At 41.9% G+C, this 14,426-nt stretch overlaps 1 protein-coding gene and 1 long non-coding RNA gene across 4 annotated transcripts in view; one reads left to right on the top strand and one right to left on the bottom strand.

Moving 5' to 3' along the window:
• LOC114030829 overlaps positions 1-7,034 on the bottom strand; it is a 7,964-nt gene extending 930 nt beyond the window's left edge. Inside the window, exons 1-2 of the long non-coding RNA XR_003567678.1 lie at positions 6,959-7,034; positions 3,613-3,713 (exon numbers count right to left, since the gene is read on the bottom strand). This is a non-coding gene — a long non-coding RNA (uncharacterized LOC114030829). The remainder of the gene's footprint in view (positions 1-3,612; positions 3,714-6,958) is intronic.
• IL1RN (interleukin 1 receptor antagonist) overlaps positions 1-13,467 on the top strand; it is a 16,496-nt gene extending 3,029 nt beyond the window's left edge. Inside the window, exons 1-5 of one of the 3 annotated variants that reach the window (XM_027845733.1) lie at positions 7,128-7,213; positions 7,365-7,416; positions 8,946-9,034; positions 10,742-10,854; positions 12,673-13,467. In XM_027845733.1, coding sequence (XP_027701534.1) covers positions 7,165-7,213; positions 7,365-7,416; positions 8,946-9,034; positions 10,742-10,854; positions 12,673-12,882 — 513 coding nt within the window. In that variant the 5' untranslated portion in view covers positions 7,128-7,164 and the 3' untranslated portion in view covers positions 12,883-13,467. Of the gene's footprint in view, positions 1-7,127; positions 7,214-7,253; positions 7,417-8,945; positions 9,035-10,741; positions 10,855-12,672 lie in introns of those variants that run through there. The other 2 variants (XM_027845734.1, XM_027845732.1) reach the window with 2 other exon arrangements.
• The last annotated feature ends 959 nt before the right edge of the window (positions 13,468-14,426 follow it).

Raw genomic sequence — 14,426 nt, 5'->3', positions numbered from 1 at the left:
AAAGGAAAGGAAAGGAAAGGAAAGGAAAGGAAAGGAAAGGAAAGGAAAGTTAAGGAGAAGGAAAGGAAGAAAGAAGAGGGAAGGAGGAAAGGAAGCAGGGAGGAAGAAAAGGGAAGAGAGAGGGAAAAGGATATGAGCATTTATTAAGTGCATGCTATGTGCCAGGCACTGTTCTAAGCACTTTACAAATATTATCTTATTTGATCACAACAACCCTGGGAAGTAGGTGCTGTTATCACTCCCGTTTTACAGCTAAGAAAATTGAGGCAGACAGAGGTTAAGTAACACATTCAGGCTTACACTAAGTAACTGAGGTCAGATTTGAATGTAAATCTTCCTGACTTCCAGGCCTAGTGTTCTATCCACTGTGCCACTAACTGCAGGGACCATATTTTTATAAATCTTTGTCTTTCTTCCAATTCGTTGCTCTGTGCTCTGAATAATGTTCATATTGAACATGTGATTTTATTGGTATAGGGAATTCCCAATGAAGAATTCTCTATCAATGCAGATCAATCCACATGCTACAACTCAAGTCTAGTGAGTTAGGCAGTTGCTCAAAATCAAAACAAGTGAAACCGTCCAAATTGCTTAAGAACCTGGGAGAAGCTAAGCAACTTCCAGCTGGCATCCCTTGCAATGTTTACCTTATTCAGTGAATCGTAGATGTGAGACTGGAAGGGACCTTGTGTTTAGTAGTTTTCAGTCATGTCCAACTCTTTGTGATCCCATTTGGGGTTTTCATGGCAAAGATACTACAGTGCTTTTCCATTTCCTTCTCCAGCTCATTTTACAGATGAGGTAACTGAGGCAAATAGGGTGAAATGACTTGCCCAGGGTCACATAGCTAGTATGTGACAGAGGCCAGGTTAAACTCATGAAGATAAGTCTTCCTGATTCTAAGCCTGGCACTCTATTCCTTTACATGTTCTATATGTGCTTTAATTCAGTTCCATCTTGAGTAATTTGAGAATGTATTTGACTTACCTCAATGGTATCTAGCTTGTATTTGGAGATGCTACAGAAAAGACTAGTTGTGTCCTTGCAATAACTTCATGCACTGAATTCCAGAGGCTCCCTATTACCTCCAAGATCAGAAATAAACTCCTCTCTCTGGCATTTGCAGCTCTCCCTAAGCTGCCTTCTTCCTCTCTTCCCCTTCTTTCCACATTTGCTTCCACACATCTCTGCTTCAGCTGCATTGGCCTTGCCATTCCTCGCACACAACAGCTCATCCCCCGCCTCCTCGTTCTTGCACTGGCTGTCCCTTACACCGGGAATGCTCTCCCTCCCAATCTCCACCTCTAAATTTCTTTGGCTTTCTTCAAGACTCTGCCTGCTGAAGAATTAGTCTCCCAGTTGCTAGTCCCTTCTCTTTTGAAATCATCTTCCATCTACTCTGTATATACTTAATAGATATCTAGATATCTATGTGCTGTGTTCCCCATTACATGGTGAGCTTCTTGAGGGCAGGAGCTGTGTTGGCTTCTCTCTGTATTCCCAGCATTTAGTACAGTGCCTGGTATACAATAAGTGCTCAATAAATGCTTATTGACTAACTGTGGAGAATGCATGGGAAGACGATAAATCAAGGAATAACAGCTGACAGTTCCATAGGACTTTAGACTTAACAAAGTGTTTTTCATACATTCTTTTTTCATTTGATCCTCATAACAAACCTGTATGTTATAATATTGGAGGTATTGTTATCCCCATAGCCCCCATCTACTGATCAGGGAATGAAAACTCAGAGAGGTTAGTGATTTTGCCAAAGTCACACAGCTGTATAATGGACATAAAAGACAGGATTTGAATCCATATCTCTCCTGGTTCCAGTTCTTTCTTTCCACTATGCCTTCTTGCCTGTAAGAATACCTGTGAGCCTATCGCTTCCCTTTTTATCAGTGGACTGTGGCAACTAAAAGTTATCCAATCAGTAGAAAGGGAATCAGGCACTCTTGAGGAGAGTAGATGGTAGTGGGGAGGGTGTGCGGGGAGAGGAGGGAAGATGTCTTCTCCCAGCATTGGCTTGGGGTTAAATACTGAAAAAACTGTTAATATAATTGTTAACACAATGATATAGAGTTGTTAATACTGATTGTAATATAGACTCCTAAACCTCTAAATTCCAGTAATGTTTTTATATTCCTACCATTAAGATAATGAGATTAGGTTGAGCCGAAACACATCTTAAGCCCCCACCCTGAAATCTTAAGCCCCCACCTCAGAATCTTTCCTGCTAAACAGAACTAGCCAGATAGTCCCTTTGACATTGCTACCCCTTCTGTTAGGATTCATGGCATGGAGTGTAAAACAGCTAGAATAAAGTGGATTTCCTCAGCTCAGATTGCCAAGGGCAGCTGGCATCTCATGACCAGACCTTGCTACTCCTTCCCCTTGTCTTCCTAAGGTATAAAAAACTTCTCACAGGTCTCCATTTTGGGAAATCAATGGTGCTTTGCATTTGTGAGTGACCCCCTTTTGCAACCTTTTAAAAAAATTTTGAATAAAGACACATTTCTTTTCTCTTTCACTTAAGAATTTGGGTTATTTCAGGATCTGACAGTACCCTTTCATCTCTCATGAAAATGTATTTTATGGTGACTTTGGAAGCCACAAAACCCTGGAAGGACTTGAGAAGAAGAGTTTAGTTTGTAAGAAACTCGAAAGAAGTGCCAATAGTCTTCTGGGGACCTTAGACCCTGAATCGGCAAGTCTGTGAGCCTAGGAATCTTAATCTCCTTATAATGGAGAATCATTGGGTCATAAGAGCCACAGCGAGGAGGGACCTGAATCTCCTGCTCAGATGGCCTTATTTTAAAGATGAGGAAATGGCAGCCACAAGGCCAATAAGCAGAATGTCTGGAATGGCCATAGAGAGAGAAGTGGGTTGAAATCCTGAAGGCATCTTGCTTTCCTTGTGAGCACAACTGTGGAGTAATGAGACCTGTTGTTTAATTTATACATCCCAGTGAGTGATAGACTTTGAGGCCATGGATGCAATGAAAAGAGCATAGGATTTGATTTCAGAAAACTTGGGTTCCCCTAAAAAAAAAAGACTGCCTGGGGCAGCTAGGTGGCACAATGGATAAAGCACTGGCCCTGGAGTCAGGAGGACCTGAGTTCAAATCTGACCTCAGACACTTGCTAGCTGTGTGACCCTGGGCAAGTCTCCTTGATTGCCTTAAAAAAAAAGGACTCTGCCCAGAAAATTTGGGTTCCAATCAGGCTCTGCTACCTACCATCTGTGTGATCTTGGGCAAGCTGCTCCCTTTCTCTGGGCTGCATTCTCCTCATCCCTCAAATAAGGGAATTGGATTCAAGGATCTCCAAGCTTCTTTCCAACTCTAGGTCAATAATCTGGTGATCCTTTGAGAGGCTATACTCTGGTCTCAGGTATCAGGGAAATGCCATAGGGCAACATATTTTTAATTCCTCTTTGGAATTGGTGGACCATGCAAGAAAACCACCCTCTTTATTCAAATCATAACTGATGTTGGGTCCAATACAATGACTTCCAGATTTCTCAGACACTTAATTCACTATGTCTATACATGACCATCTGCTATCTCTAAAAATCCAATCCACCTTCTGAAGATAAAGATTCCTCACCACCAAGCACATGCCAAGTGACTGCATCACAGGGTATCCTCCAAGAAGAACAATGGTGGCATCCCGGGAATAGGTGAGAGGGCATCCTCTTGACAGTTACTCTTAGAAGAGAACAACATTCATCTGGTTAGATCCATTCTGGCGTGTTCATCAAAAACAACCTGTCAATAAGGTAGAGTGGGTAGAATGACTAGTCTAGAGCCAGGGAGACCTGGATTTGAATTCTGCCTCTTGTCCTCCTGGGCAAATCATTTAACTCCTCAACGTCTCAATTTCTTGGTCTCAAACCAACATCATTCAGTTGTTGCATGAACCCAATGAACTACTCTGTGTCGAAGTGCTTAGCAAACCTTAAAGCATCATCTCAATCAACCCATGTTGTAAAGGATAGAGCCCTGCACTCGGAGTCAGGAAGACCTAGATTCAAATCTCACATCAGACACTTACTAGTTGTGTGACGTGGCCAAGTGACTTCACCTCTTTCTGCCTCAGTTTCCTCATCTGAAATGAATGAGTTTGATTCAATATCAGTCCCTTCCAGCTCTAAATCTATGACCTTAAGTGTCTAGCTATGCTAGGATTATAAAGACAAAAAATAATTCTTGACCTCAAGGAGCCTAATGAAGGAGATAATATGTATATGTAATACACATATACATGTGTATGTATTATATATGTATATTTATATGTAGATATAGATAGATAGATAGATGGATGGACAGATAGATAGATAGACAGATGGATGGATGTAACATATACAGGGCAGTTGAGAGGAGCAGGAAAAGTCTCCTATAGAATGTTACACAAGCTGAGGTTTGAAGGATGAGAGGGATCCCAAGAGATGGAAGGGAGGGGGAGTGTGTATTCCAGGCATGGGAGACAGCCAATACAATGGTATGAAGATAAGAAGTAGAGAGTCTCACAGGAGGAACTATTTGAAAGTCCATTTGGCTGGACATAGAGTTCACACTGGGGTGGAGTGAATATATAAGGCAAGAAAGCTAAGATGGGACCAGATCGTGAAGGGCTTTAAATGTCAAATTGAGGGGGGGAGATTTATATTTGATCCTGGAGTCAATGGGGAGATTGTGAATTTTTTTTTTTTGAGTGAGGGGATGTCATGGTTATACCTAAGCTTTAAGAAAATTACTTTGGCAGTGTGTGGAAGATGGGCTGAAATGGAGAATGGACTTGAGGCAGGGAGACCAATTAGGAGGACACTGCAGTGATCCAGGTGACAGTGATGTGAGAGTAAGCTAGAGTGAGAAATATGTGCTATTGTGGCAGTGAATCTCATTGAGACAATGTGGGAGAGTGGAGGGCATTGGATTGTGAACCTCAGAGACCTAGACTCTAGCCCTTTCTCAGGGGCTATCTGGCTGTGTGTCCTTGCCCAGTTCACCCAGCTATTCCAGACTTCAGTTACCTCACTTCTAATAATGAAGGTATAAGGGCACTAGAATCAATTATCTCAAGTCCCAAACCCTAGGCTTCTCTCTCTTCTCCCTTCAAGGCAGCTGTCCATGGTGACCTTGGCATACTATTTTCCATCTTGGGGACTTGGCATTCCTGTCTATAAAACATCTCATCCTTGACTTCTTGAAACATTCAAATCAGAGAATTTTAGGATTGAATGAGATCTCAGGAACCATCTAGTCAAATCCTTTACTTGGCCTCAGGTCCATTCTACAACATTTTCATGTGGTCATTTATCCTCTGTTGGAGATGTCCATTGAGGTGGAACCCATTTCCAACCCAGACAGCTCATTCCCTTTGGGCTCATTCTTAGTGATAATTGGTTTTCCTCACATACAGCCCACACCTGCCTCTCTAAAGCTTGTCACCATGTTTCCATCCAAGGCTTTTCTTCTCCAGGTAAAAGTGATCCAGTAACCTCAAAAGAAACTGTGAGGTATAGTGCATAGAATTCTAGATTTGAATCAGGAATGTATAAACTCAACTTGCTTTGTGTGTAACTTTGAGGGAGCTGCTGAACCTGAAACTCAGTTTCTTCATCTGTAAAATGAGGATAATAATACTTGTGTTAGTTACCTTGCAGAATTATTGTGAGGTTCAAATAAGATAAATAATATGCATAAAATGCTTTCCAAAACTTAAAAATGCAATCTAAATGTGGTTAGTTACTAGTAACTATTATTATTTATATTATAAATTTTTACTATTTATTTTTACCATTTTATTATTATTCTACTGTTACTATTTATATTTACTGTTAGCACAGTGGACAATTCAAATCCTACCTTGGCCACTTACTAGCTGTATCACTCTGAAGAAATTATTTGGCCTCTCAGCCTCAGTCTCCTCATTTGTAAAATAGGGATAATAATCACACCTAGCTCCCAGGGTTGTTGTGAAGATCAAATGAAATAGCATATGTAAAGTGCTTCACAAACCTTAGAGCATTATATAAATGCTAGTTATTATTATTGTTAATATTATCATTATCCTGTTTTCTCTCCTCATCTGGAGGATTCACAACATAGGGTTCAAATCCTGACTCTGCTACTGTGTATCCTTAGGCAAATAATCTCACCTCTCTGGGCCTATTTCCTCCCCTATAAAATGAAAAGATTTGAGCAAGACAGTGTCTGAGATCCTTTCTGGCTTTAAATTCTCTCCCAGAAGGGGCAGCTAGGTGGCGCGATGTATAGAGCACTGTCCCTGGAATCAGGAGGACCAGAGTTCAAATCCAATCTCAGACACGTAATACTTCCTAGCTGTGTGACTCTGGGCAAGTCGCTTAACCCCAATTGCCTCACTAAAAATAAATAAATAAAACAAAAATCTGTCCCAGAATTATTGAGATTTTAGAATTTTATAATTCTATTACTGGTATTGCTCTATCTATTAGAAGTACTAGTATCCCCATTTCACAGATGAAGAAACTGAGGCTCAGAGAGGGTTAACAACTCACCCAAAATCACATAGATAGAACCACAGAAAGGAAAGTACTGTTTATAACCACAGAAGGAAGGGAACTCAGAAACCATCTTGTCTAACTCATAACCAAAAAGGAATTCCCACTGTACAACCCCGACAAGTGGTCATCCAGTCTGTGGTTGTTGCTAGTTTTGGAGCACTGAGCCAGGAAGGCTAAACTTTCCCCCAGGACCAGTTCCCTACAAGTCTTGCCAAAGGATGCAAATTGCCAGCGGGCAACCTCACGAAGCAAGGGCTTCCCCAACCTCTGGTCTAGACCCAAAAGGAAAACTTCTATTTTCTCCTAGAAATTCTCCTTTTAAAATGTCCCATGCTCAGTAGCAGGATATCCACCTAACACCTAGAAGGGGATGATCTAGTTAGATTAGAGATGATCTGGTCTCACCTCTTCATTTTGAAAAGCGCGAAACTGAGACTCAAAGTGCCTGAAAGATGCTCCAGAAAGTTTTTGTTACGCTTTTCTTCCAAGGTAATCAGTGAAGAGGAAACAGCAATCTTGTTTTGGGGAAATTGCATCGTAGAGGGTTGTTACGACACCAGTTGCGAAACAAGGGGCCACAAAATGACAACAATAGTTTTTTGGAAATTCTAATGCATTTCCGGTTTCTAGTCCCTGACAGCGAGAGCCCTGCTGAATTTGGTGGGTGGCCTTTTTCTTTATAAGTAGTGGGACTTGGGTTACAATGGTAGGTAGACTGGTGGAGCCTGCAGTGGTCAAGGGAGCAAGATGGATCCCTGTGTGAGACTCCGGGGCTTTCTGATCACTTTTCTCCTCTTCCTTTTTCATTCAGAAACAGCGTCCCTCCCCTTTGAGAAAATGACTCCCAAGAAACAGGCCTACAGGTAAGTTGGTCGCTTTACAGTTATTGCTGACTCTGTGCAAGGGTAGGCTAGGGAAAATCCATAGGGGACGAATGCTTAGCTTTCAGAGTGGATGGGGAGCCCGGGCTGGCAAGGCTCTGGGGGAGGGCTTGCAAAGGAAAGAATGCTCCATCTACTGTTCAGAAAGAGGGGAGATGGTTGGACCGGCTGTTGGGGAGGAAGCTTACCCGAGAGGAAGCGGACTGGATTTGGAGTCAGGAGAGAAGGCGTCTCATACGCAGCCTTTAACACTCCCTAACTGTGTGACCCGGGGCAACCTGATAACTGACATTTCTATAATGGAGTGAATGTTAAAAAGTCCTTTGCCTGTGTTATCTCACTTGAACCTCTCAACAAGTGAGTATGATTACAGCGAGTATTACATCTCAATTTTATGGAAGAGATTTCTGCTGCTCAGAGGGGTTAAGTAACAGCTAGGGAAGTAAGAGAGGGGACATTTGAGCCCTCACCTTTCCTGACGCCAGGTCCAGCACCCTACAAACTATGCCAAGCTACTAACTCTTGGGCAATTCTCTTAACTGATCCAAGACTCAGTTTTCTCATCTATAAAATGGGAATAATAACACTTTTAATAACAACTTCCCAGGGTTGCAATGAGGAAAATGCTTTGCAGACCTTACAGGGCTATGGGAATGGGAGTTGATAGTGATTTTCAAAACTGAAGGATCAAAAGAAAAAGCCTGACTTGATGTTATGATTTCCACAGACTTTGGAAATTCAGTCAGTGTTTCAAAATTATGCTTGACAGCGTCTTTCTCCCCAGGACAGTGCTGTCTGAGAGATAGGAATTCAGGAGAAGGGAACTCTGCTCAAAGGGGTTTTAATATCAGAAGTTCCCTGCAGACTTGTTGGCCTGGACCAGGAGGGCAGATTTATATTAGCTATGCCCTGCTGCTACAGAACAGCATATATACTTCACATGCTGTTCTGACCCACATTTCTTTCCCTGCCCATCTGCTGGATTGTGCTCTATTATCTGCTGTATGTTTCATATTCTAACAAGAGAACTTGCAGAAAGTTTTAGGAAAACTTCATTCTCCCAAACTTTTTCAAAGTAATGATGTTTAGTCACGTCTGACTTTTTTGTGAACCCATTTGGGGTTTTCTTGGCAAAGATACTGGAGCAGTTTGCCATTTCCTTTTCCAGATCATTTTACAGATGAGGAAACTGAGGCAAACAGGGTTAAGTGACTTGCCCAGTGTCACACAGCTAGCAAGTGTCTGAGGCCAGATTTGAATTTGGGAAGATGAGTCTTCCTGACTCCAGGACTGGCATGCTATCCACTGCACTACCTAGCTGCCCTTTTAGAATTGTAATGAGCTTTCAATGCATTTTCTTATTCGAGCTATAATAACAATGCCTGCCCTGCCTGTCTCACAGGGTCAGGGTGGGGATTAAATTCATCAATGTAAGCAGTTTCTCAGGGCTCTGAGTCTAAGGCTGGCACTGAGAGATCTGGCCCTCTAAACCATGTGCCCTGGCATTTCAGAATCTGGGACATCTGCCAGAAGACTTTTTATCTGAGGAACAACCAACTCGTGGCTGGCTATTTGCAAGGCCCTAATTCTAACCTAGAAGGTCAGTTGTTGTGTGAGGAGGGTACATGTGTGGGTGTGGGGGGGGTGCACGTACATGCATGTGTGTGCATTTGCATGTGTACGTATGTTGAGCCTTGGAGTCTGTGACATTGGATTCAATCTATTTAAACTTTAAATTCAAAGCCACATTTTTTCCCAATTCCAAACCCCTGCTAGACAGTGTTCATTTGCTCCCTAAGTCTGAAGCTTAGCTCATGAGAGTAGCATGTTGTTATACCCTGGGCATTCTAACATTAGGGAGTCAAACAGATAAAAAGGCTTCCAGATCTAAAGCTGGAAGATATCTTAGAAACCATCTAGTTTAATTCCCCTCAACTTTACAAATGAAGAAACCGAAGCCCCCATGGGCTAAGTGAGCAGAGTCCGGATTTGAACGCAGATTCTCCTATTCTAAATCCAGAGAACTCTTTCCACTGCACCAGCTCTGCCATGAATGCTGGATGACCTTGGGCAAGTCTCTTTGCCACCATGGGTCTATTTTTCCCTATCTATACAAATGAAGAATTGGACAAGTTCACCCTTAAGAGTCTTTCCACTTCTAATTCTGATTCCCCCTCCTCTCTTTCTATCTCTCTCTTCCTCTAACATGGAAAGTCTAGAATTCAGTATTCTCTCTTACTCTACATATCTCTGGCTCTCTCCCTCTCTCTCTCTCTCTCTGGCTTTCTCTCTCCTCTCTCCTCTTTCCTCCTCCTCCTCCTCCTTTTTTTCTCTCTCTCTCTTGCACACACACACTCCGCCCCTTATAACATAAAAGTCTAGGACTCTGGATTCTCTTTTTTTTCTATGTATCTCTGACTCACTATCTCTCTCTCTCTCTCTCTCTCTCTCTCTCTCTCTCCATATATATATATATATATATAATATATATATATATGTAACATGGAAAGTCTAGAACTCAGGGTTATCTTTTATTCTATCTATCTCTTCCTCAATCTCTCTCTCTTTCTCTCTCTCTCTCTCTCTCCTTATAGCGTGAAAGTCTAGAACTCAGGGTTCTCCTTCCTTTCCCAGTGAACATCAACTTTAAAATGGAGCTCACCTACCAAGGGTAAGGTGGGAAGGAAGGTGAAGAAGGCCACTAGACAGCAGAGCTGGGAGAAATGGATCATAGTTATAAAAAGAAAAATCAAGGCTTAATGTAAGGAAGAACTTCCTAACAATTAAATAGGGACGGGACCTATGATTTCATTGGTAGAGAGAATTTTCCACTAAGGAAATTCCTCCCAATGCAGGCTGACATCTTTTCTGCAATTTAGAGTTTTGGAAAGTAGTCTTGGAGGGTAAAGGACTTCTCTAGGGTCACACAGCCAGTATGTGGCAGACATAGGAACTCAGGTTGAGGCTGGTTCTCTATGGACTCAGCTATACTGCCTCTGAACAATTATCTCAAGGCATGTTGGTGGTTACCCCTCCCTGGAGGTCTTTAAGCCAAGGCCAGATGACTGCTCATCAAGGATATTATAGAATAAATTCAGGTATAGGTAGGAATAGATGGCCTCACAGGTCCCCCAACTCTGAGGTGAAATGGTAGCTCAGCAACAGGAGAAGACTCATCCAAAGTTACCTAGCAAGGCTGCTGAGGACCAAGACCCACTCCTGACTCCTGGTTCTGTCTGTCTGCCCACCTCTCCCTCCCTGATACTCTAGGGCTCTCACTGTCCCCTCTGCTGTATTTTTTTCCCAGAGAAAATTGACCTGGTTTCCATTGATCCTCATTCTGTACTTTTGGGGATCCATGACGGGAGCCTGTGCCTGGCCTGTGTCAAATCGGGTGATACAGTCCTTCTCCGGTTGGAGGTAAGAATCTCTGCCAGCACCATCATTCCATTAAGGCCATCTTCTCTCTGCCACTATGGTGTCTTCTCATAACCATATCTGCTGAGGAAGTGTCGGACTCCAGCATTTCCCCATCTCTATCAGAACGTGCTTACCCTGTGTCCCATTCCCTCAATTCACTGCTTTCAGCTAGGAAAGGGCTACTAATCATTCAATATGTTCATAGTTAGTTGTGTGACTTTGGCCAAGTCCTTTGCCTTAACTGGGCCTTGGTTTTCTCAACTACAAAGTGAAGATTTTGGATTAGTTGATCCTGAGCTTCCCTTCCAGGTCTTAGAGTCTAACAATCTGTGATTTAATGCGCTAAGATATTACCCTTCTCAGGTAAGAAGCCTTCTGTTTCCACTGCATATTATCTTATATGTACAATTTTTACATGTAAATTCCTCTGTTAGAATGTAAGCTCCTTGAAGGCAGGGGCTTTTTGTTTTTTCTTTTTATATTCCAAGACTTCAATAGTAAGGGCTTAATAGAGGTTTGTTGACTGATTAAAAACAGCAACCCCATTTCCCCAATCCAGAATCCTAGAATTACAAAATTTCAGAGCTAGAAATGACTTCAGTGGTCCATCAATCCAAACACAAGAGCAATATTTACCATACGATACCAACAAGTGATCATTCCATCCACCTTGGGTGGGTAAGAAGATGTAGTAGATGACAGATAGATAGATAGATAGATAGATAGATAGATAGATAGATAGATAGATAACTGGATAGAGATAGATAGATAACTAGATAGAGATAGATAACTGGATAGAGATAGATAGCTAACTAGATAGAGATAGATAACTGGATAGAGGTAGATAGATAACTGGATAGAGATAGATAGAATGGATGATAGATAGATGGAGATAAATAGATAGATGAGTGAATGGATAGGTAGATGATAGGTGGATATGTGCTTATGTAGATAGATAGATAGAGCATTTATTAAGCACCTTCTATGTGCCAGGCACTGTGCTGAATACCTTTGAGCTCCTGGGTTGGTGAAACAGAACAAGATCATAAGTAAATCTTATTGAGAGAAAGTAAAATTCAAAACTGTGTCAAGGTCTTCATTGTCGTGCTGCCCTTCAAACAACCTGGATGATTAGAATGCACCATTTTAAAAAGATGTAAATAGGGCAGCTAGGTGCTGTGGTGGGTAGAGCTCTGGCCTTGGAGTGAGGAGGACCTGAGTTCAAATCCAGCCTCAGATACTTGACACTTACTAACTATGTGACCCTAGGCAAGTCACTTAACCCTGATTGCCTCACAAAAAAAAATATGTAAATAAATATTTTTAAAACTTGAAATAAAAAAAATATCCAGCATTTCACCCTTCCTAAGCTGAACTGAATATGGGTTTTTTTTGGCATTGCATTAATGTCGAAGAATGGACCCAGCATGGCTAAGAATGTTTGCCATTTGGAGATTGCTCCTAGAATCAAAGAAGCATACATTTTCAGAGCTGAAAAGGATCTTAGGGATGGATTAATCTGACCCCCTCCTTTTCACGGAGGACAAAACAGGCACAGAGAAGGCAAGGCCTATACCCCAGGACACGCAGCTCCTCACAGATCTCTGCAGATTTGGCCTGGTGGCCCACCGACTCCCTGAAATTCATTTTCTCCTTTGCAGGGCAAAGAGGGCCTGTGACAGGCCCTGCTTCTTTCTGGTTCTCCTCCTACCTCTCTAATGCACCTTCTCTGACTCTTTCACCTTCCCTTTTCCTTCTTCCTTTTCTCTACTCATCCCTAATAAGTTCATTATTGAACCACCTTGTTTCTGTCTCTAGGCAGTGAACATCACAGACCTGAACAAGGATAGAAATGAGTCCGAGCGTTTCACTTTCATCAAGTCTGAAAACGGTTCCACCTGCAGCTTTGAGTCCGCTGCCTGCCCTGGCTGGTTCCTCTGCACCCAGGCAGAGCCCGACAGGCCAGTCAGCCTTTCCAACACTCAAACAGAGGCCATCATCACCAAATTCTACTTCCAGAAGGAATAACTCCAAGAGGACTGCCTACCTTCATTCCTACCCTATACTGTCTCCCTTCCTTGCTGGCCTTCCCCGGCAAGGAAGACCTTCCCTCACTCCTGGGCCTAGAAATCCCCATCTTTTTCCATTGCTGGCCATCCCAAGGTAGCAGTGCCATGAATACTGTCATCTCTGAGCCAGCCCATTGAGGAATGAGTATTGGACTGGAAATCAGGAGACTTGGGTCCCTGCCTTGCCACTTTTTACTTATGTGACCTTGGACAGGTAGCTTCATTTTTCTAAATCTCAGTTTCACCATCTGTAAAATGACTAGGTTGGAGGAAACAACCTCTGAGACCTCTTGCAGCTCCAAAGTTAATCTGATTCTAAGCTCAGCTAACAATGTGTTGCTTGATTTTCCTTTCTCTGGGTCTCAGGGTCCCCTGCTCGTCCCTCAGGAAAAGCAAGCCTGCCCCACCAAGGAATAGCGCCCCAGGAGAACATTAGGAGATGATAAAGGCTCAGATCTGTGAACTGGGCATTTTGGTTTTTGGGGGGTTTTTGTATGTCTTGTGACATACTACATCATACTTCAATAAAAACCTTGAAAAATCATTGTGTTGGCTCTCCTATATGAATTTCTTCCCAGTCCTAGGGCAAAGAGTGCATGAGGAGGACACTGAGGTCAGCCATACTCAATTCCCAACACGCTTAGTGCCTTTTCATATTTCCCTTTCTGTTCCAACCCTCAGTTTCTCCTAGATAAAAAAAAAAAACAGGGTTAAAGCTCTCTGGGGGAATTAAGGTTGCAGTGACATGGAGACAATGGAAAAACCATAGTCGGTATTGTAGGCCTAACATGATACCGAATGACTCCCAAAAAACACCTTCTACTTTGAGCCAAAAGGGCAGAAGGAGGGGGGGCTAAAAAGGTCTGAGGACTATTAATAATCAGTGTCTTCCATTTCTTGGGGTTGGGGATATGTATTCAGACAGAGGTACTGCAGCCACATTGGGGGATCCCTGACACAGGATGGGTCCCAAGTCACAAAGAAGGTACTTTATCAGCCCGATAGATTCCCATCCCCCACCTCCACCCCTAACAATTCTTTGCTTCTCATGACTGGGGAGAAATCAAAATCTTTTTCTATTAATATGGATATTTTATATTTTTATTATAATCTATTGTATTCATTATCAGATTTGAAGGAGTATAATTGGGCAAAATAGTTTTTTTATTAATTTTACTTACTAATTTATTAAATTTACTTACTAATTTCCTCTTCATCTGTTATGAATTCTCTTTTTCCATTTTTAAGTATATTAATTTCCATTTTTAATTATATTAATTTTGTTTTCTCCTTTTTCAGACCAAACTAGCTGACATTTAGCTATTCATTATTTTTTTTAATCCATTCATGGTTGTATTTGTTTTTTTTTTCAACTTTGTTTAGCTCTTCTTTAATTTTCAGAATTTATACTTTTGTGTTTATTGCTTTTGTAATGTATTTAGTAGTATTCCAATTCCTTGATCTGTCATTTTTCTCTTATGGTGATAAAAGTATGTGGAGATA

Source organism: Vombatus ursinus, unplaced genomic scaffold, assembly GCF_900497805.2.
Source record: "Vombatus ursinus unplaced genomic scaffold, bare-nosed wombat genome assembly UNPS02015016.1, whole genome shotgun sequence".
NCBI classification, from domain to species: Eukaryota; Metazoa; Chordata; class Mammalia; order Diprotodontia; family Vombatidae; genus Vombatus; species Vombatus ursinus.
Note: the sequence above shows the minus strand (reverse complement) of the source record. Positions and strands in the feature narration are given on the sequence as shown.